This window comes from Tachypleus tridentatus, chromosome 9 (assembly GCF_004210375.1).
Source record: "Tachypleus tridentatus isolate NWPU-2018 chromosome 9, ASM421037v1, whole genome shotgun sequence".
NCBI classification, from domain to species: Eukaryota; Metazoa; Arthropoda; class Merostomata; order Xiphosura; family Limulidae; genus Tachypleus; species Tachypleus tridentatus.
The window spans coordinates 157,681,734-157,705,773 of NC_134833.1; the positions used below are offsets into that span (position 1 = coordinate 157,681,734).

The 24,040-nt window shown below is 31.3% G+C and overlaps 1 protein-coding gene across 1 annotated transcript; it reads right to left on the minus strand.

Annotated features, from left to right (window-relative positions):
- Positions 1-424: 424 nt before the first annotated feature.
- LOC143226765 (fasciculation and elongation protein zeta-2-like) lies at positions 425-24,040 on the minus strand. The gene is made up of 8 exons (XM_076458155.1): positions 23,666-24,040; positions 12,714-12,822; positions 9,425-9,574; positions 8,240-8,342; positions 6,495-6,721; positions 5,807-5,882; positions 5,066-5,131; positions 425-4,500 (listed from the first exon to the last, which is right to left on the minus strand). Exons 1-8 carry the CDS (start codon positions 24,007-24,009, stop codon positions 4,484-4,486), a joined length of 1,092 nt encoding a protein of 363 aa, XP_076314270.1. The 5' UTR covers positions 24,010-24,040; the 3' UTR covers positions 425-4,483.

Consider the following 24,040-nt stretch of genomic DNA (forward strand, 5'->3'; position numbering starts at 1 on the left):
CTGACACTCAGTTATTTATCATCACTGTAACTACAACACTGTACTCGCACCCTGATAGAAAGTCCAACACTCAGTTATTTATCATCACTGTAACTACAACACTGTACTTTCGCACCCTGATAGAAAGTCCAACACTCAGTTATTTATCATCACTGTAACTACAACACTGTACTCGCACCCTGATAGAAAGTCCAACACTCAGTTATTTATCATCACTGTAACTACAACACTGTACTCGCACCCTGATAGAAAGTCCAACACTCAGTTATTTATCATCACTGTAACTACAACACTGTACTCACACCCTGATAGAAAGTCCAACACTCAGTTATTTATCATCACTGTAACTACAACACTGTACTCGCACCCTGATAGTAAAGTCAGTTACACTCACTAACTTTATCATCTGACTCAGTTATTTATCATCACTGTAACTACAACACTGTACTCGCACCCTGATAGAAAGTCCAACACTCAGTTATTTATCATCACTGTAACTACAACACTGTACTCACACCCTGATAGAAAGTCCAACACTCAGTTATTTATCATCACTGTAACTACAACACTGTACTCGCACCCTGATAGAAAGTCCAACACTCAGTTATTTATCATCACTGTATACAAAGTCCAACACTCAGTTATTTATCATCACTGTAACTACAACACTGTACTCATACCCTGATAGAAAGTCCAACACTCAGTTATTTATCATCACTGTAACTACAACACTGTACTCGTACCCTGACAGAAAGTCCAACACTCAGTTATTTATCATCACTGTAACTACAACACTGTACTCACACCCTGATAGAAAGTACAACACTCAGTTATTTATCATCACTGTAACTACAACACTAACTCGCACCCTGATAGAAAGTCTGACTGTTAACTGCTTACTTTACCTTGTAATTATAACACCATATTCATAACCTGAAAGTCTTAAGTTGGTCCTCTACTGTCATTGTAAACTGACTATAGTATTATATTCGTACACTAATCATTATGTTCTTTGAAAAATAATGTCAGATTTTTATACTAAAATTTTAGTTACTTATAAGGATAAGAAACCTGTCCCTTTTACGACTTCATATATATATACACACACACACCATCGAAAAACAAGCCTTTTTCTATTCATTAGTGCTTTTACTCTTTTCTAAAACTTTATTTCCAAAATTTCAGACCTTTACAAATAATGATAGAAAAAATGCATCATTTTTTGCATGAATTCACACTTAGTTGTAATTCATCACAAACAGCCCATAAAATCAACCAAGCACGAGGCAAAGGAACCACCTCTGAATGTACAATACAACATTAGCTCCAATAGTTTTGTAATGGGGATGTGAATCTTGAAGATATAGAAGGCTGAGGACATCCTTCTGCTGTTGAAAAGGACCAACTAAAGTATTAGTGGAAAGAAACCTGCACCAGATTGTTCAAGAAATTGCACAAGGACTGAGTGTTGGTATTTCTATAATTTTGGACCATCTCAAGCAAATTGAAAAAGTGAAAAAGCTTAACAATTGGGTTCCACATGAACTTTGTGAAAATCAGAAAAATTGCCAATTTGAACTGTGCTCTATGCTAACTTTGCACAACAGAAATGACTCATTTCTTTACCAATTTTGTCACTTACAAAGAACATAATCTGTGCAATGGCTCAACTGTGATGAGGCTCCAAAACACTTCCAAAAGCCAGAAGTTTATGGTCACTGTATGGTGGTCTGTGGCTGGTATTATCCATCACAGCTTGCTTAACCAGGGTCAGAATATCACTAAAGAGGTTTACTGTCAAGAATTCGACGAAATTCATAGGAAGTTAGATGACAAAAATGCCAGCATTAATTAACTGAAGAGCACCAATCTTGCTTCATAATATTGCTCAGCCACATGTTGCTCAAATGGGCTATGAAACAATGTCTCATCCTCCTTACCTACCAGACTACCAATTTTTTAAACATTTCAACAACTTTTTAGATGACAAAAGATTCAATAACAGAGCAGAAGCAGTGAATGGCTTTAAAGAATTTTTTTAGTTCTTGGACTTCAGAGTTTTATCAACATGGCATAAATAATCTTGTTCCTCATTGGCAAAATGTATAGATTCACCAGGTTCCTATATTGATTAATAAAGTTCCTTTTGAACTTTATTTCTTGTTACAGTTAAAATCTTAAATCTTCCATCATTTTACAAACAACCTAATAGAATGATTTGACATTTAGTTGCTTATTCTCAGTGTTAACTGTAATTACCACTATATATTCAAACAATAACTTGAAAAAGATTAAAGTTATCACCAACAATGGTCAGTTTTTCACCTCACAAATTGCCGATTGGTCTCAGACTCATTAACTTCTCAACTACCAATCACACAATTTATAAATCCATCTTTATCATAGCCAGAAACAGTCCTGAAGTACCCAATAGATAGACCAAGTACATGGTTAGGGCACCCAAAGAATTCATTATTTCAAAGAAAGCATGGAAGTAGTCATCATGGGAAAAAAAAATCAAAACTTTATCAAAAGATAAAAATTATTTTATGATTTAGTATTGTTATAATTTTGAATTACACATACATGGGCACTATAATCCTGGGCCTATAAAGGGTTTAATCCTGCCTTGGCTGCAAACATCACTAGAACAGTTATTACATTCCGGATTAACATGTAAGCATCCTGACCTGACACGAGTATGCTAAAAGTTGGCTTTCAAACAGAACAACTTGAAGAGCATTTTTTTGATAAATATACATTAATACTGAAGAGTCTTTATTATGGACCAGAACTGACAACACAAAACAACTGTTTCTATACAAGATACCAAAACACAGAAATATCACCTTCGAAAGCTGTTTGAACAGTACTAATAATGGCACTATAAAGATACCAAAACACAGAAATATCACCTTCGAAAGCTGTTTGAACAGTACTAATAATGGCACTATAAATATAATTATCATCCTACCTATTAAACTGTCACCGGTAAAGTTTCTTTCTCAGAAAAACTTAATTTACACATTTTCAAAATCCATAATAAGCACAGCTGTCCAAATCTATCTTTATTTGTGATATTAAAGTTAATGCTGTAAACATTGAAAATAGAAAGATGTATAACATTTTAGAGTATTGTCACGTATGTTTCCAGTGTAAAATACTGGAAATAATCACATTTGTAGCTCAAAAATATATAAAAAAAGATAATTTTTTTTTCTGTAAAAGACAGTATGCAATAAATAAAACTTTTAATGAATTCTGTAAAAAATTAAAAAATAAAACACTGATGAGAAATATGCACAAGCCAAAATATAAGATTTTCACTTCACCTTGCTACCCAGTAAGTACATTTGTTTGTTTTCTTATGAGCTAAGTGGTAATAATAATAATAATAATAATAGTAATAATAATAATAATAATAATAATGAGCAATGGTAATAAGCCTCCTATTATATATGTAAAACTCACCTGGACATAACTTTTTATAATAAAATACCATTTGTAAATATTTTATACAACAGATAATTTTTCAAACTTCATAAAGGAAAGTGTTACTCATGGGGAGAAAAATTCACCATTTTCTTTTCTCTAAAATCAGCGAGTCTAATCTGTCATCTATTATTCCTTATGCCCTGTATTGTAGCAAGTACGAATGAGATCACAAACTTGTCTGACTGATACAGAAAATTACTCGTTGTTGCTGACTGTTGTAAAATTAATTTTTATTTATAAGGAAACTGTTCAACTATGCAATTATATTCACCCAAACTGAAACAGCAAAAGCTTACTACCCTGGGACGACATGTAGGGCAACTGAGAATTTTTAAAATGGTGCATCTTTTTGATTGATCAGAATCTTTTGAAAATATATATATGTGCAAGTTAATTAAAGAAATTTATCTACTGTAATTTTAAACATAATTGCTTTTAAAAACAGACCTATAAGTTCAGCCCTTAGTTTTAGCCCTTGAATAAGAGGCTTAATACATTTCCACACTTGAACTATATAATCTACACATTTTTCTATAGCATATCCCTTCATCTTTTCCCCACACGTGATTACACGAACATGGCGGTTTCCCCCCTTTAAAAATCTAATATCAAATATACATCATTTCATAAACAGAGTTGTAGTAATCAAGTCAAATGCAAGCTGACTTTGCTCTTGGCTATGTTGGAGTTTAATATAGAACAACATTTATAGAGATTTTAACTTTTTTTAGTCCATACACATTTAATATTATAATGTACTTTCCCTCCATGACTATGTTGACATTTCAAAATAAATGTAAATAACTTAATACATTTCATTTCTACAATGTTTTTATGTTTTGTGGAAACATATTTGTTAAGAAAAAAAAAGAATACTTTTTTCCCTACAATACAAGACAGTATGGTTGTTTCAAGCAATAACATTTTAACTCAAAGAAATCTAACTAATAAAACTGTCCACTGTCATTTTAGTCCTCCAGTTCCATCTTCAGGTCGGACACAACACTAGAATATGAAACAAATTCACTGTTAATTAGAAGCAGGTTGTATGATTGTATCAAACATGTTCCATAAGTAGCACATCTTGAAAGAACTGTTATAACCATACCTCTTAGGTCTATCTGCATTCTCACACAGTGAAGAACTTTTCATTTCGACTAGCTGTTAATTAACAAATGACACAACTACTAAAATAAAAAATGCATAAAAGCGACAAATAGTCGAACACAAGAGCTAATCTAACTCTTAAGACTTAATGTTATATTAATCAAGTTCACTCAAATTCAAATATTTAGTTAGCTTCATAAAACTGTTCATTGCAGCACTGGGTTTATGTGACACTTCGTATAAACCTTCGAAAAATCTCTTTGCTTTGTATTTTAAGTTTATTTATAAAAAATATTCTATTATGAAAACAATAAAACTGAGTAACTTGTAAATAGACAAAATTAGTAAATCAAATATTTAGTTTATGTCAATTTACCAACTATGTATAACAATTAAAATATTTTATTGTTGCTTGTTTTAAACAGAATTTTAATATACGTTAGACCAAGCATAAAAGTCTCACCTTTGAGGATGTAGTCTGTCAGAAGAATCGGAACAGTTGGACTGTCATCGTTGATAGCATGCAAAACTAAATAAAACATTACATATAAAAAAAAGATTTCTTTTGATTCTTTCAAGTCATTATGACATTTATTTTGTAATTTTTTTTCTGATATTTTTTTACTTCTAGACTGTTTAGTTTACAATTATCCTATCTTTAAGTTCTTCATACCAATTAACAACTGCAAAGAAAAATATCTCTACCAGTTCCACACACCAATTAACTGTGGATAAAAATTCATTTCTGCCAGTTTTTCACATCAACTAACAACTACAAAATCCATCTATACCTTGCAATCAGTCTACTACAATAGTTCATTATAACAAGAATAAAAAATAAATATAAAAACATACAAGTTGCTATCACTCATTGTAATATCGTATTAAAATCAATTTTAGGAACAACATTATCATAAAATTGCATGTGATTTAGTTTATGACAACTGCATTACTGGTAAAAACTGTAATAGCTAATGTAAGTAAAATCATGATACTCTTAACATAGGAAACAGCATTAGTGATATATTTCAGGTAAAGTAGTGTTACAGTAAATGTAATACAGGTAATAAGATGCCATGATACTCTAACATGGGAAACAACAGTACAATGTTAAAGGTAGCATAGTAGCCTGATAACTGTAACAGAGAAAACACCATTGTAATTATATTAACTGTATCCAACACACAGATACATTAGTTCTTACTTTTGATGAGAACCTGCAATGATCTGTTGTTTGGTGGCCCTTGTCCAGCAGTATAAGGAATGACAGTTGTTAGGTACTGAAAGAGAGGATGGAAATTATTTTGTGAATTATTTTCATATAACAAAAACTTATTAATTTCCAATGTCTGATACATTAAATCACCAAAGTTTGTTAGCAAATATTCTTCCCTCTCTGTTTCAGTTTCAACATGTAGCATTCAAAACAATAATCTAAGTTTAGACTTTTAATAACTTGATTCCTAATACTGAAGTCAAAACAGTTTCACGACTAATTTAGTTCCACAGATTAATATAAAAACAATTTGTATGTGATAATTTCAATATAAGTATATACACATATACTTAGATGAATTAAATATTAATAAAGTATTAATTAATTTACAGGGTTAAGGAACTTTCACAAGTGATTGCACTGGACATTTAAATAGAAGCTGTTTACAATAAAACATGCACATTTCTCTGCAAATCATCATTTTCTGTAAATACCCAGAGACAACTTAATATTAGCAGTAAAAGGTTTGAATTTATTAATATTAATAACACAGAGGAACATCAAGAAGTATAACTTTGTTGTATGATTAAGTAAGTGTTACCAGTATCTGTGAATGTTGTTACATCTTTGTTGTTTGATTAATTAAGTGTTGCTAGTATCTGTGAATGCTGCTCACTTTTGGTTCTGTGTCAGTATGACCTTTTTTCTTCTCCATGTAGTATTGACGTCTCTTGTTCTGGACTCCAAGTAAAAGTGAGATAAATGTGTTCTTCAGTTCCTTCTCAAACTCTAATTCCTCTCTCAAGGCGAGCTGACGTACCAGCGTTTCTGAATTATCTTTAATCATGGTTTCCAATTCAATTAAGACTTCACGAAGCTGCGACGCTGTGAGAGTTTTCAGCTCTAAAGGATGAAATAGTCATTACACAAGTTTTAAATCTAATTTCGAGGAGATTGATAGAAATAAAAGTTAGTAGCTTTCAGTTAGTGAGAGGTGATGCCAACAGCCACTTTTAGCAACAACATAAATTTCTATGATAGCAAGTGTGTAATACAAATAGGCTATAGTGAGTAGTAATGGTTTCAAATAACACTGTTATACTGCAACTAAAAGTTTGAATATCTTTCCAACCCACACACAAAATAAAAATACTTACATGCAAATCCATTTCTTTGGCCTTATCAATACAAGTCTGCATATATAAGCACCACTATTAGTCAAAAGGCATTTTAAGTATCTATACACAAGCAAAATTGTGTGAAAGGCAAAGTAAATATATCAAATCTAACAGGGTCTAGTAATGTCTAGTTAATTACACTGATGTACATTTGTTAGTTGTGATTGTCCTACAATTCTACTTCTTTCTGTCCAATACTGATCATAACCTCTTAGTTGCTAAATGGTACACTAAAGAGCTTATATTACCAAAATTCTGGATTTTGTTATCCCAGTAAAAATACTAAGGATTAACTCAATGGTTAACTTCCTGCTTAGCTCCTTAGCTGCAGAATATGCTGTACGGTGCAATTGTAAACTGATGAGCAATTTCAGAACACACCACATGGTGCATTTTAATTTCTTTTGAGCAACAGCCTGTGAATGTACCCAACTGATTACCAAATTTTGATTGATTGATAATTTATTTTGGCAGGTAAGGAGTTAAAAATAAAAGACATTCAGAGCTTACAACCTTCATTAAACAATTTCTCACCCTCAACGTAGGCTTATGTACCAAGTTCTCCTTTTGTCTTAACATGTTCTCAGGTTTTCACATCAGAAGAAAAATGTTCAGTTTATTTTGTGTGCACACACACAATACACAAAGTAAACATTCATTCTGTCTCGGTAGGAGGAATGCAACTAACAAACATACATCACATAATAAAGTACTCAGAACTTAAAGAATTCCTAACATGTAACAACAATGAAGATTACCAAGTCTTTCTCCTCTGTTTTTTTTTCAAATGAATATCAGTGTGAAACTTGCATAAATGTTTATTACACAATTTATAGGTTAGAAAGTCACAAAATTTAATCAGTTACAGGATAAAATCATACAATTAAACTTTATAAGCTGCTTACAATGTGCATATAGAGTTATTTCATGTCTGGAGTTCTAAGTACCTTTGTGAAACAATGTTAAAATGGAAAAATATAAGGTTTATAATAATTAATTCATTTCTCTGAGATAATTATGAAACTAACAAAATTAAAAACAGAGTTACATTTTACTTTATTATCCACTAAGATTACATCACGGAAGAAACTGTTTCAAGTACATAAAATAGGTTACAAGCAGAATACTGTTGGATATATTAAAGGAAAAGAAGTCAAAGTACTGAGTCAGTATGTTTAAAGATGTCTACTAAAGACTGAAGAACAAAGTAAAGTGTGCTAATATTAAACAAACTATTCCTTACTTCCATCATGTATTAAAGAAGAAATGGCAGCTTTGGGGCTATCTTTAAGTTCTTCTGGGGATATATCAGACAATGTTCCTTCTGTAATGGGGCTCTCCTGTTGCTAAAAATACACAAGCACATGGCAATCTCAAAACACGACATTTAATATACAGGTATTTCAATATAATTAAAATAAAAACAAACCCATTTTCACTACAGTATTTCAACAGATTTTTAGAACTTTAATAAACAAGACAACAAGAAGTGTTAATGTTACTTAACATGGAGCATCAACAAGCCAAAAAAACTGAGCACATGTGAAATAACAGCACCTTTAAGGGCTGATCAAGTGTTACTAAACCACAAGTTCAAAGTAGAGAAATATCATGCTCATTATTTAATGAAACCTTTCTTTCTGAATAAACAATGGCTTTAAAATAAGTACATTACATATGAAATATAGCTGAATACTACACAGGGTTAAGTTATGCAGGATGTTCACTGGACTTGTAAATCAATTCTGTAAAACACCAGCTCAAATTTGTGTTCACATCACTAAAAGAAGACATTAAGAAACAACATAAAATAACAAATTTAGAAACTAACAAAAACATTAATAACAATGGGTAAAAAGCAGTATAGAGGGGCATAGGCAGAAATCTATAAATGCAGGGGGTGCTACTTTTGTAAGATGTAGAAATGAATAACAAAGCAATACTGGAGGGCTTCACAATCATGCCCCGTCCAAAGAAATTTGTAATTCTCAATGAAAATGTTGCATTTTGATAAAATATGAGTTTGCTTTTAAATATATTTCATACAAATATCAATGCAATTAAGGTATGCAACACACCCCACCTGCCTACATACGTATAGTGGTCACATGACCTAAATGTTTTGACACAATTTGTCATTTTCGATTAATTTTAAGTTTTCTTGGATGATGAGGGGGGTGGGGTGAAAGCAATAAACCAAACAGCCTATCATCCTGTTTTATGTTCTGTTCTTACTTCTAATCTGTTTAGTGTTTAAAATATTTAAATATTTAGCATTCAAAATCTCCCTTCCAGGTGCTGCTAATAAATCTAAATCAACTGAAAATGTTTTTTATCTCCAAAGGTACTGTTATTTCTTCTCCATAAACAATATGAACATTGTTTACACAAGCCACATTTATGTATATTTCTGTCTTTAGCAGCTAACCTGCATAATTTCATCTATTTCTTCTATGACTTGGTCTGCTGTAACAATAGGCTCCTGCTGCATTGAGGTTAGAATCAGGGAGTGCATGTCCAAGTCTTTGGCCAGCTCTTCATCTTCAGAAACATCAAGTTCGTTCTCAAAATTGTTATCCTAAAACAACAAAAACTTAAAGAACTATCATATTGTATAAAACAGAAAGGAAAGTGTGTAAGTGAAGCTTTTAAACACCTCTTGTGCTCGTTAATCTTGCAATATTTGAACAGTAGAAAAGCTGAATGGATAAGTAAGTCATTCTGGTAGTTTGTTTTCTTTGTTACACTTTACTTCCTCTTGTTTTTTTAGGTTTTAATGTTTTTATGTCATATTTCTAAATACCTTTATTCATTATTCTGGGTGAACTTCACCCTCCATTTACAAATTTTCACTTTGTTGTGGTTTAAGTTTCTGTTTTTAACACTCAAAATTTGGTTATCCTTTTTCTGGTTCAGGTTGAGAATACTGGTTTACTTAATTTATTGTGGTTCATATTGAGCACAAATTTTTTATCTCTGATTCTACTTATTTCCTGTTATTCAATTTTAGAATAATTTCTATTGACTTCAAGTTTTACTTACTTTCCTTTACCTCAGGAAGAGATAATCATTTATATATTCTAAAATACAATTAATTTCAAAGAGGTAATTGCATCTGAAATGATGAAAGCTTTTACTTATTGAGTTTAACTCGCGTTGTTGAGAAAACACACGACTCAAACTTACTGCACATTCTCTACACACTGCAGAGCACGAGCTATTTAATATTTTTATCTACTCTCCTACCTTCTGTGCAACTTCTAGCACAAACATCATGAAGCCTTGAAATACACAAGGTCTGCTTTCCCATCAAATGTTAAGTTTTACTGAAAGTTCCAGATCTGAGGAAAAAAACTGGTTGTGGAGATACAGGAAATTAGATATTATGGAGGTAAGTAATCATTTTAAACTCATTTAATTCTAAGAATGTAAAATTCATATTAGGCACTTCTGAAATACTGAAAACCAGAATAACCATACAGTAAAGGACGTGTGAACATATAAAACTACTAGCTACAGGGTAGGAGGATAGTAGGCAAGCAGTCAGAGTAGAATCAAGAATCTGAAAATAATTTGTAGAAAAGGAGTGGAGCAGAGCAGCCTCATAAAAAAACTAGGCCAAAAGGACACCTGGATATGAATCATTCTCCTCTACATATGAAGCCCTTTAATTCAGGCAAAGGAGTCATTGAACCTGTGGACCACAAATGATGACATAAGCAGGTAGGAGGAACACAATATTGGAAGGTTCTCAAGAGCAACTAAGACACATTATGAAGGGGTACACACAATGCCTCTTCATCTATAATGAAAATGACCTCTAAGTTGCACAATTAGTCAAATTAGTAGGTACTCAAAGAGGCATGAAAAAACACCCAAACAGTCTGCAAGAATTGGATCAATGTAACAGTATCATTAAAACAAAGAAAAACACAAACTGAAGATGATCATATCTTTATTGGAGGTGAAAAATCTTAGTTGTAGTTCTTGTCCCATTTCCAATATCTCTCATGTAATGGAAGAATACACTGGAAAAGGACAAAATGTTACCCAGTAGGATGTCAACCATCACTATACGGAACTTTCTTTATACTTCCAAAGGACAATACCCTCTCATTAAGCTTTTACAATATATGTCGAAATTTTATCTGGAACCAATGCAGAGTTACAAGTGATGTGCGAGAGTTGTGATTAAACAAATCTGTACATATATATAAATCAATTTCAAAACCTCATATCTTTATAATTGTGAATATAACAATATACAAGTTCTTGGGTTACCTTGGACAAACAATAGTCAAAGAACATGCGACAGTCCTAACTGGATAAACTGATATAAATACAAGTTCTTGAAATGTAAAAACTGAATATAATTATTTTATATTTCTTGACTTAAACTGTTCATTTTGGATTCAAAATTGCTAAGAAATTGCATACACCTGGAAATAATTTAATAACAGGTGTTGGGCAGAATATAGAAAACATTACCAGGTCCAGATTCCACTGGAACAGAAAGAATAATAACAGGTGAGAAGCAAAATCAAGATAAAGACAGAGCAAAGTTGTATATATTTATCCACATGTCAGCTTACAGGAAGGTACAGTAATGGGTAAGGAGACCAGGGGATCAAAGACACCACCAAATGATAAACTTAATGAAATATAACCTGAAACTAAGTCATTCTTCAGATGATTTGTAACATGATAAACAATAAATAAATTTGTTAAAATTGGTGAATCAAAACCATGGAAAGAGAACCACTATAAAACATGCTAATTTCCTTATAAAAATTCTCTTCTTGCAGATATAGAAACAGACTCTTAACCATACATAGACATGTTCATCAGATGAATAATCAGAGTAAGCAGAAAAGGTAACAGTAACAAAAAAACAGTAGTGACAGTATCTTGCAGCCCAAGTCTCTGGTATTAACAGCTCTTTTAAAAAAAAAAGAAAACCATATGAGAAGTATTAATGTTAAAACTTCCATCATCACGTCCATGTAGATAGTAACAAAAAAAGATACATCTTTAGAGAAAGAAGGTAAAGAGAATAAGTTATAAAGGGTTCATAAAGAGAAGTCAGCAACCTAAAATGAGACTTAAATCCTACTGAAGTCATGTCTCAGTACTCAGAGAAAAACCTAAAAAAAAAAAACAAACGTGTAGCTGAAACAAGCAGACTTCTGTGACAACTGAATATGGATGAGAACGAGGATGTCAGTATTTCTGATAAAGTTTAGTACAGCTTCTAAAACAGAGTAAAGTGACCTTTAATACCAAACATGTAATCCAATCATATTAAAAAACAATGATAGTTTTATGTCTAACTTTGTTTGAAAAGTGTTCCTTCTGTAACAGAGTTCCTCTGTAAATAAAGAATGCAAAGATTTTAAAAAACACAGAGGAATGAATAAGAATAATACTAGAAAGTCTGTTCAGATAACAGTGTATTATTGTGTTGACAAGTAACAACACAAAACTTCTCCACACAAGTTGCAGTAATGGTGGAGAGCTATACTTTGACTGGATCACACTGGCATGGTACACATGTAAAGTAGGAGTTTCATTCAAGTGTTTGCATGTGCACAAAGTACTTGGCAGTGTGCGAGATAACAGCTTTCTGTTCTGTAGAGAGGTTAATAGCATTTCTGGTTTTATTTATTTTCTTGTGGTTCAAGTTATGATTATTTCAACCAAGTTTTGATTTTACTTACTTTGTTGTTGTTAAGGTTGAAAACAGGGAGTTGAACCTTACGAGCATATGACTTAGACCAATCAATTGGAAGAATATTTCCAAAACTCCCTGTGATTGTCCACCACATTCTGTAAATAAACGAAAATTGTTAAATAATGAGTGATTTATTTTGAAGTGAGATACAATACTTAAAACAGAACCATTTATAACTATATTTTTTTATTTTTACATGAAATCCTTAGATGTTTGTACAGCACATACTGCTACTGATGTGTCAGCTAGGCAACTGTACCATGCAGGATGGAGTTACAGCTACTGACAAGCGTATGGGAATTGAATAGTGTGTACTGTATCATATAATGTATGTGTCAGGTAAGACTAACATTTGTTATCCAGGTGTTCATATTCTAAATGTTATGAAAAGGAATGTACACTTCTTTTAATGTATGTATAAATAAGATAAAGTTTAGTGTGATCAAACCAGAAGAACCAAGTTCCTTAATGATTAGAACTGGATGAATTAATCAGTTATCTGCAAGCCACAATTATACTGGTTACTGTCTTGTAAACTAAACAATTAACAGAACTTAGCATTTCTGATTATTAGTTTTGAATTATTACAGAAATTAAATAATCAAAGTTGTTGGTTAAATGAACTGTCAAAAAATAATTAATTAATCAAAATTAAGGTTTCTGATCATTCAGTGTTTTCAATTACACTATGCAACATTACGCTCACTAATAACGCCATGCAACATTACGCTCGCTAATAACGCCATGCAACATTACGCTCGCTAATGAAGCTATGTAACATTACGCTCACTAATGAAGCTATGTAACATTACATTCACTAATGAAGCTATGTAACATTACGCTCACTAATGAAGCTATGTAACAAAATGTTTACTCTTTCTTGTTCCTGGGCAGAAAGTGTTATTTCCCAATCATTTATGTTTAACGTAAATGGAAAAAGACCTATTTTCTCTTCAAACTTTGCTTTTGTGACCTGGGAGTGCATAACAAAAACATGATGGGAGGCTATATTTGAGGGCTGATACGTGAAAGTGATTTACATTTCAGTCACAAATCTCAAAAAACTACTCACTTCTAAACATTTTTATACAACTTCAGTATAAAATACATGTAAATCTTGATTCATAAGTTGTTTTATTAAGACCTTATGTAAATGAAAATGTGCAAATTTGCCTGTTTTTACATAGAAAATAGGTTAATTTCTATATTACATTATCCAGGTCAAATAGGAAAGTTTAAAAGGAATAATGGCCATTTTCTGTACTTTTACAACATAAGCAATTACAACAATAACATATACTATCCAGGAAAAAAAATTGTGTTACATAGTGTTATTCAAACTATCCAAATAACCAAAGTACTGCCATTACACAAGTATTTTTTGTTTAGCACAAAGTTACATAATTTGAATGACTAGTGACTTTAGGTTCAATTCCTATCATCACTAAGCTTGTTTTCCCCCCTTTTTTTTATTGCACAGCTATTAAAAGTTATCTATTGTTATCACTAATTTATAACTGTTGACTAGAAATACCAGCTTTCTGGCTATTATAATGTTACATAGTGTAAAATTCTCTGTTCTTTTACATTGTATCATGTTTATAATTCATAACTGGAAAACTATACTTTTTAATGTTGTATAATCAAATATGAATCTAGAAGAGATGTCTAGGGGACCAAACCTCACCACCCATTTGTTTTTTTCTTCAGAAATTAACAAATACATTATTTAATGTTGTATACATATGCACAGATTTGGGAGGTAGTCAATCCCCCTCCAATTTTTTAGTAATTAATATTAAAAAAAACTGCCAGACTATCACATTACCACAGAGTAACAAAAAGAAATAGTTGTTTTGTGTCTTTGTGTGGGCTGTTAATTATTATATAGAATTTCCCGAGATCAAGATACTGGAGTTTGCAGAAATTCAAAGTATCTTCAATCAATTAACCATTTTTTTTTCTTAGCAATATAACAAAGGTAGTCTTGCCAAACCCATTAAAAAAACAATGGGTTTGAATTTTGTAAAAAAAACAAACCAACATCCTTAGCCCTTCCTTCAGAAATCTTTAACAAATTTTCCCTTTAGACATGAAAGAAAAAAAACACATCATAATAAAATAAAACTAATTTTCCAATACACTCTCAATATATCAATAAGAATGGTGCAAGTTTAAATTAAAACAACTCATAATGAGTTTTTATATAGGCTTTTATACAGATTAGATTTTAATCACTAGGAAAATAGTTGTGTCATGCCAAAGTTCATGACTTTTATATAAATTTATGAAAATTGTAACAGTCTTATTTATTCTTTAATTTTCAATTTATTCTCCATATTATGACCACCAAGAATGTTTACACATCATTTCTAATGTTAAAAAGAATTCTAAACGAAATTGGAAACAAAAGTTTTTCAGCATTAGTTATTGCTGCATAATACAACATTTTCAAACATTAATCTTTTCATGCTGTTACAAAGTATTTTCACTAAACCAAAATGCATGTTTAAGACCCACCATTTTCATTATTCAAATGCCTAAGATTTCTGACAAGAATTATAACACAGTTTAAACCTAAAATTTAATTTCTAGTACCATCATTAGTTTAGACTAATGGCAGTACATTTGAGAGAAAGAAAGTGCAAAAAATGTTTTATCCAACAAAATAACAACACTGGAAGACTTTACAATATTCTAACAACAATCTATGAATGTGGTCACTCGCCTGATAACTTGCACGTTTAAATGTCACCAAGAATAACAAAATATTTATGTGAAGTTGTGATTCTGGATGAACTAAAACCTGAAACCATGTAAAACAAAAGAAAAAAACGGGAATTTCAGCCAGCTCTCATGAATGTTTCAACTGTCATTCTTAAAAACTCAAGGTCAGGTTCTTGTGGCTAAGCAATGAAGACCATTAACAAAAGACAACTGGCTTATATATTAGATGAACATAAATTGTTACCATAGAAAGTTCTCTTATCTTTAAAAATGTTCTAGACTTTAAGAGATCTCTTTTTCACCAAATTTAGTACTGTTTAGGGCACCTGCTGCAACTTGTTGCTAATTTATTTTTGTTGTTCAAGTTTCAAACTTTATACAACGTTGTAACTATCAAAACTTTTATTGCACAAAATAAGTTAATGTTCTTCCCATTTTGTTGTTGTTTGACTCTAGATTTAGGCTACTTGAAAAATTTCGAAAAACTACTAGGTTTTTACTTGTTCACCTAATAAATAAATTTAGTTTTCATTATAATTTTCCTTGTTTGAGTACAAAGAGTTAAAGTGCCGTGATACAACACTTACGGTTCCAACACTGTTCTGATTATGCCAATAAACACGCTAAACAAAACAGAAGTACTTACAGAAGGATGAAATGTGTGCACAATATAGTAACAACAGTTGACCTGCAAGCGAATCAACCTGTTATTGTTTCTAAATGTTCAATAGTGCAGTTGCTCTACCTATATGATACATTTGCATGAGGAAAGTTTATAATTAAAAAGTTAATTTTAAATTACTGTGCCTGAAATTGGAAGATGTTTCCTCTGGATTTTGTGCCACTGGATACAAGCTCTTTAAACAAATTTTAAGTCAGTTTTATATGTTAAATCTAATTATATTACAGCAGTTTTAACTGAAAAATATTTTTAACTTAATATTTTGTTATTTTCTGAAATTAATTAATGTAATTCACAAAGAAAAAGATTTTATACTTTCATTTCCACACAACTATAATGACAACTCTTATCCAGAAAACAACATTATTTTTGTTAGAATTTTTCTATCCATCTCAAATAACTATTTTTGTTAAGAAACTATCTGCCTTTGGGAATATATTATTGATTTCTTGATTATAAAACATTTCTTAGCATTTATATAAGCTTTGGTTAAATTATTTACTCATGAAACACACTCTGAAATGGTTATAAAGTTTAATACTCTTGAACAAACCAAGAATTAGATTATCATTTAACATTTGCAAAAACCAAAAGATAGTCCATACCCTGAGGAGAGATCCTGTGCCTATTTGGGTATGATTATACCACCATTTACAACAGAAATAAAGGGATTCAGTTCTTGAGTTTAAAATGAAGGATTGGACATTCTTCATGCAAGTGACACATGAAATTAAGCTGTGAAGTGGTCTATCAAAGGAAATGTTGTAAGCCAGGTTCCTTAAACTTTCTTAAATGAGTTTAGATAGAAAGATTAATAGCATGTTTCAGAGGTATATAGTTAATCTTGTTGGGTGGATTTGCAACCTACTGTTAATACATTTCTTTTAAATTAAGCCATACTTAAGAAATTACTGTGCTAAACAGATCTCAGAATACTCATTTAAAAAAAATATTAGTATAAACCTAAAATTTAATATTCTAATAATTCAATACTTTTACTGAAAATTAACACAATTGTAAGAGAACACTGCATGTAACCTCTTCCTGTTTCACTACTACAAACTGGGTTAACAAAAAAATATCTGAGACAGTACTTCTTTGATATAATTTCATCTACATACAACAAAAATGTTTTCTATACATAACATGATCATCTAAGTATTTAAAAACAATATAAAACACCTTTATGGTATTATTTATGTATGCCAAAAAATAACAAACAGAGAAGGTAATAGCATAGAACATTTCATTACATCCTAAATGGGAGTTTCCTATTTCTGCCCTGTACATATATGTAGCTGTTGCACTTGGATGCACATACATGTAGGTGTGTAGTTTTCTATGACTCATTCACTTAACAGATAACCATGTTAGTACACCAGGAAAGTATCTTCATCCCCACTTCCTTCAATTAGATATTCTGGCAACTACATACTATGTAATAAAGTGCTTGTCAAATGAAAGCCCAGTTATAATGTATGTGGATGATAACTGAAGTGACAAAGAAAATAAAAAGAATATAGTTGAACAAAGCATCATAATACAAAATTAATTTCTCAGAGAACAGGATTCAACTGGAACATTCTTGTTTCTTTTATTCATACAAGAACACACAATTTTTTTTTTCAAAATCCTAGCCCATGTATTTTCCAAGAATTAAGGAAACTATTTTTACATTTTCTTGAATGTCACCACTTAAAAATTGTTTAATACTTAAATTTTATATGCAAATGTCTTGTACACATGTAGACAAACTTACATGATATACTGCAAATAACATTAAACAGCTCAAACTCAGTTGCTTTATACAGTGTGAAAAACATTTCTGTTACACATAATTTAATATTACACAGAATGATATAAGAATGGTTGTAACATAATACTCACAAGCAAAAAACCACGATGATAATGAAAACAACTGAATGCTGTAAATCAACTAATATAATAAAGACAGATAAAAGTCATTTACCTTGTGTGTGCTTTTAAAGTTGTTGTTTTGTTTTTACAAGGACAAAGATGCTGCTTACATTTTCTGCTCCTTGCTTGTTTAAATGTACTCTTCCATATAAAATATGCTTGTAGCTTATTTACTTACAGACATTGATTATAAGTCAAAAGAGTCATCTCTTTATACAAATCACATGAAATAATGTGTATAATTTTAGTACTTAACTAGAAGTAGACTACTGATTCAAGAAGGGCTACTAGGAGAAAATGGGGTTAAAAATTATCTTACACGGTCAGGCTAAGAAAATTTATTTTCTCTCATGAAAAGAAAAGTTACAGATGATTTTATTGTAGTTTATAATACCAAGAGGACATCCTTGTGCTTTATTCTGAGACCAGATCATTAGAGAACAGAAGTTCTAAAGATTTGGAAGACAAACTAAGTTCTAGATAAGACTTTATTAGATTTCAAGAGAGAAAACAATGAATTCCTGAAATATAAAGTGTGGATATATCAGGACAGCCTTGATGGGCCAAATGAACCTTTGATTTTGTTTCTCCACATATTGTGTAACTAAAATACATACAAATAAAATTAATTTATTATACACAATTCATAAAAATAGTTATTTTGCCCATTTTGCCCAGACTTCATAACCTTAGAGAATGTAACCATATAATAACTAAGTGATTCCAAATGAATCTATTAATCTTACTTCAGAGAAGAGAAAATTTGTAAACTGCAGTACATACAAAATGAAATTCTACAAGTACATTTGAACAAGATTTTGTTCAAACCCGACAGTTCACTTAAGCCTTTCTCAAGAGTTACATCACATATAAATATCTATTTATACTCGTATGTGATTCTGCAACCATTAAGAAAGTCTGAAATGAAACATAGGGTTTGAATAAAATCATTTTTATCTGAAGTACAATAGTAGTTGTTTTTGTAAAAATGGTTTTTATCCTCCACTACTTTGCAAAATTTAAAAAAAAATGATACATTTACAGAAAATTGTTATCCTAACAGATTGTCAACATGGTTTTACAAAGATCAAATGTGCTAGCTTTCTATTAAAACATTACATTTAACATTAACACAGGTAATAGAGTGAAGTTGGTGTACTTGGAATTTGAAAAATTTAGATAAAAGGCAACAAAAAGAAACTTATGATTATATTTGTTGGGACAAAAAAAGCTTAGTGGACATAAAGTTAAAAGAGTGATATATTACAGGATGTTTATTAATAATTAAGCTATTATAAAATACTTTTAATTGTGTGTCAAGATTCTATTTGTTAGGACAGAAGAAAAGCTTAGTTAACGGACAGATAGATGGGTGGTAGAAGACAAGAGGTTTTATTTATGGAATGAAGTCCTTAAGTGAATGAAATACATGGTACAACTGATCTTCCTCAGGGTTCCTTGGTATTTCAAATTTTCAATAATAACACTGATAATGGAACATTTGATAAATTACATTTGTAGGTACTAAATTAATGGGGATTTGACACTGTACTTAAGATGACAATGATACTTTGTAAACAAATGTACTGTCCAGTGGACTGAACTAATACATAACATGCCTTTTAATTATAACATAGTTATATCATTTTGACTACCACAAGTAATTATTCTTTCAGCCTTGCTAAAAAACATAAGGTGACACTGATACTGAAAAGTGTATCTAAATCCTTCCAGAAGATGTATGTTAGCTATTGATAAAGTAATGAAGGTTTTAGGTTTTCTATACAGAGTACAATTCATAAGATATTATAAGATCATTCTTTAAACTGTTGGTTAGAGCATTTAGAATACTGTGTACAGTTTAGATGTCATTACTTATTAAAGAATAACAGGTTATTTGAGGGACGTCACAGAAGAATTGCCTGAATTACTGATTGTTTGAATGGGTTATCACACAGAGATAGGTTGAAAGTTTAACATGTTTTTCTTAGAATGAAAATCAAGATTAAAACTGAAGATGGTTTGAAATCCATCAATTTAAATGATTATTTTACATTAAAAAAATGTAGAAAGTAAGACTAGAGAAGACAAGTTTAAAGGTGTGGAAAACTCAGATGAGTTACTTTACTAGTAGCACACATACTGCTCTATGGAAGGTTTTCCATCAGGTATAGAAGAAACTTCAGTATTAAAAAGATTAAGGGTTTGATATATAAAAAGAGGTTTAGATATGTAGCTTGTAGCAAGGTGGTAGCAGCAAGTAATGAAACAAGTACACAGAAGGAACAAATAATTGAAATATACTAAATGGAATGTTACTGAAAGCTGACTGAAACTTTTCCATTTTTTTAACCAAACCTCACCCTCACCTAGACATGTGGAATGGGGAAAAAGTCACAAAAACAAGGCAATAAGCTCCACTGTGCAATCAGGTGGGATAACTTGTAGGTGTAACATTTTATTTCAAAGCTTGAGTACTTCACTCTAGAGCATGGGTGAGCCAGGATGCTGTCATGAAAACTGTTAAGCAATGAAATGTATCTATAAACATATTCCATTCTAAATGATAGGATGACACTTTGATACTTAACTGGCATGTTTGTTTGAAGATACAACTTACCTTCAATGGAACACATAAAACAGCAGCAAACATTAGTGGATGATTACCAGTCTACATCCAAACTGTCATTATAATTAATGACTCACCAATAATTACCTTATGCTTACTAATGAGTTTAATACAACTTTAAAGCAAATTAAGAAATAATAGGTGACATGAGGCCCAAGTATGAAGAAAGTTAACAAGCTATTGACTTGTGGATAATAATTCATTTGAACTGTGATGGTATAGCATCCACACATATATATCTGACTTAAATAGCAGCATAGGAGATGCTTTACATGGCTCTTTATGTTTCCAGTCTCTCATTCTAAAGTCTGCATATCTAGCCAAGCACCTCTACTACCTCTTCCTTTCTAACTGTAATGAGTCCATAAACAAACTATATACAAGACAAATGGTCAAGTAAAGATGCCAATGAATATACCCAAAAGACTAATCTGAGAACTGTAGGCATCAGTGATCTTGAATTGTTGTTGTCATAACAACAAAAACACTTTTGCATCACCTTTGACCTCAATTTTGATTGTCGAGTAAATGACAGTCATGTTCTGTCCTACAAGAAAGACCAATTCTATATAAAAGCTAGGTAGACCTTAGTGGCAGGAATATGTATCAAGTACACATGAGACAGTTCTACCAGCTGTCCAGTCTGCACCAGAAAGAGTCACCATCCAGCCATGCCCTTTACTACACACCCTCAAGTCTTGGCTTCCAGTTAAGTGCAGGTTTACTTATAACAAAGTAGCTATGTCCAGGTAAAAAGTTCTTCTTCGTACTTAAAGGTAGAAAGGTTAAAAAATTTAACTGTGACAATGGTTTGAATAAAATTTACTTTTCTCAGAAAAATTCAACAATTCCCCATCTTAAACTTGCATAAGATGAAAGCCTCCACAACTTCAAAAAAAACTTGCTCCACAAGTTAATTACCCCATTAGAAAAATAAAATAGTCATACCTGGAGTCAAACCTCAAACTTTTTTGATGTCACAGATAATCTTGGAAATTTCAATATCTTCTCTCACTTTTCTTTTGTCATGAGAAAACAATTTAAGAAATCTTATCCTAGCATCACAATCAACCTTTCCATTTCTAGAATCATCCTAACATCCTTCCTCTGAACCCTTTCCATTAAATCAATAACTTCTCTTAAATAAGAAGGAAAAACTGTAAACTATGTTAGATTTTAACCAGTAATTTGTACTGATATAATCACTCCTTTTAATTTTTAATTTATATGTTTGTAAATAAACCCAAAAATAGATTAGCTTACTGCTAGCAATAAAGCACTGCCTTAGTGACTTGAGTGAATTATCCATTACTACACCCAGATCTTTATCTTTAGTCATGCTGTTGAGAGTTCCATCTGTACTAAATATGTGATAACCAGAAAGCATTATCTTGTACTAAGTGTAATTAATGGTAATTTGACCAGTAATTATCCAACTTACAAATAGATCCTAATCATTTAATAGTCCCCCACAATCCTCATTACAGTTGGAAATACCTGAGGGTTTAATGTGATCAGAAATACACATTATGTTCATGTCAATACCATTAACACAGATAAAAGAAAATAAAGCCAATATACTGCCCTTGAAGCACATCACTAAATGAAAGGCTCCGTTTGACAGAACACAGTAAATAACAACTTTGTTTTCTCTTATCCAATCACCCAATAATTCAATCAATTAGTTCCTTATTAACCATCACCAAATGTGAATATTTTTTTTAATCTTATATATGGCACCTTAGTAAGAACCTTTTTAAAATATACAAACACCAAATCTACACTTTTTCTATCATCCAGGTAACAAGTAATATACTCAAACAATAATAATAAAAAAAGATTATTAAGATAATACCTCCTTTAAGGGTTGGTTCTGTTTGTGATCTCACATTTTACTAAATGATTTTGTAAATCTTCTTTCATAAAACTAGATATTTTTCCCACTACAGAAATAAACAGTATACTTTCTAGGACAAATCTTATAACCTCTTTAAGAAGGTTACCCACCGTCAACTGACCTATTAAAAATGACAGAGACTTGTATGTCAAATCTTTGACCTTCCTGATACCCTGGAAAAAAACACCATTTGGAAGCAGTGATTTATTTTTAATATCTAAATCTTTTCATATCTCATTAATGAATAAAGACCAACACATTTCATGTTATTTGTACATGCAATACTGTTAACTCTTGAAAAAATACACAAAAGTGTTTAAATGCTTGGATATCTCAAAGCCTCTAAACAAATACTTGCACATCAGTGTAAGGGACAACTCCACAAATGAAAATACTTAGCACTTTGCTTACCTTTAACATACATTTAAAAAAACAACAACAACACTTGCTCATAGTTTTAACATAACCACAATTAGCTAGTTAGTTCTTTTGCTCAACACATGTTACATAAAACATACTACGTATATTAAACAAGTTCTCAATAATTTAACAATTAACAGAATAATGAACAACTCAGTCTAGTGCATATGACGCCATACAGTATCTAGCCCTAACTGTTACGACAGTGTGTTAATCTTATTTTCTATTCCGAAGTATTCTTTATTTCTCCGTATGACCGAAAACACGATAATTCAAATATGACACAAAAATCATAAAAAGTAAGGGAGGTGGCTGCGAAACAGTAAACGTAAGAGGAGACGCAAAATATATATATTTTTTTTAACTTCACCTCAGAAGTGACAGAGGTATACTATTATTACTGTTGGTAACACCCCTGCTGTGACAATGGTAAGTATACGGATTTACAACGCTAAAATCAAGTTACCCTCGGCAAACACAGCACATAACCCGATGTGGCTTTGCTATAGGAAAACGCACATACACCATTAGTGACTCATTCCGAGTCTGAAAAAAATGCGACATTATGTACGACACTAATATTGCAGTTTCCGATTCAACTGTTGTTCAGACATTAACTTACTGTATAAGCAGTAAAAGAAATTAATAATCATACATAATACTCACTGACATTCATTCATAATTTCTTCCTGCGTTCTTACTTGAACTGGGGCAAACTTCTCTACTTTTTCGTCGTAATTGTAAAAGCATTTTGTAATTTTGTCATCAAAAGTGTTGACTAGATCTTCAAGTGATTCAGAAAATGTGTCTTTAAAATTTTCCGCAAAAGAATTGTCATTTGTCTCTGGACTTAAAAACTTGTTTTTGTTGAAATTCTCGAAATCTTCCGAACTTTGTAATTCACTAATATCAAAAAACTCTTCTGTTTTAGCAAGCGGTGCTTCTATCCGTAATTCAGCCATTGTTATACTATCACTACCACTCTCACCACGAACGAGAAAATGCGACATATGTATGTCATGTTGTCAACATCTCTCTATT

Bases quoted from the DNA above. Each gene is read 5' to 3' on its own strand.
- LOC143226765 (XM_076458155.1), bottom strand. From the start codon at position 24,009: ATGTCGCATTTTCTCGTTCGTGGTGAGAGTGGTAGTGATAGTATAACA. The intron at 9,575-12,713 runs GTAAGTAAAATC...TTGTTGTTTTAG, and splicing joins TCAACCTTAACAACAACAAA to GATAACAATTTTGAGAACGA. The intron at 5,883-6,494 runs GTGAGCAGCATT...CCTCTCTTTCAG, and splicing joins ATACTGACACAGAACCAAAA to TACCTAACAACTGTCATTCC.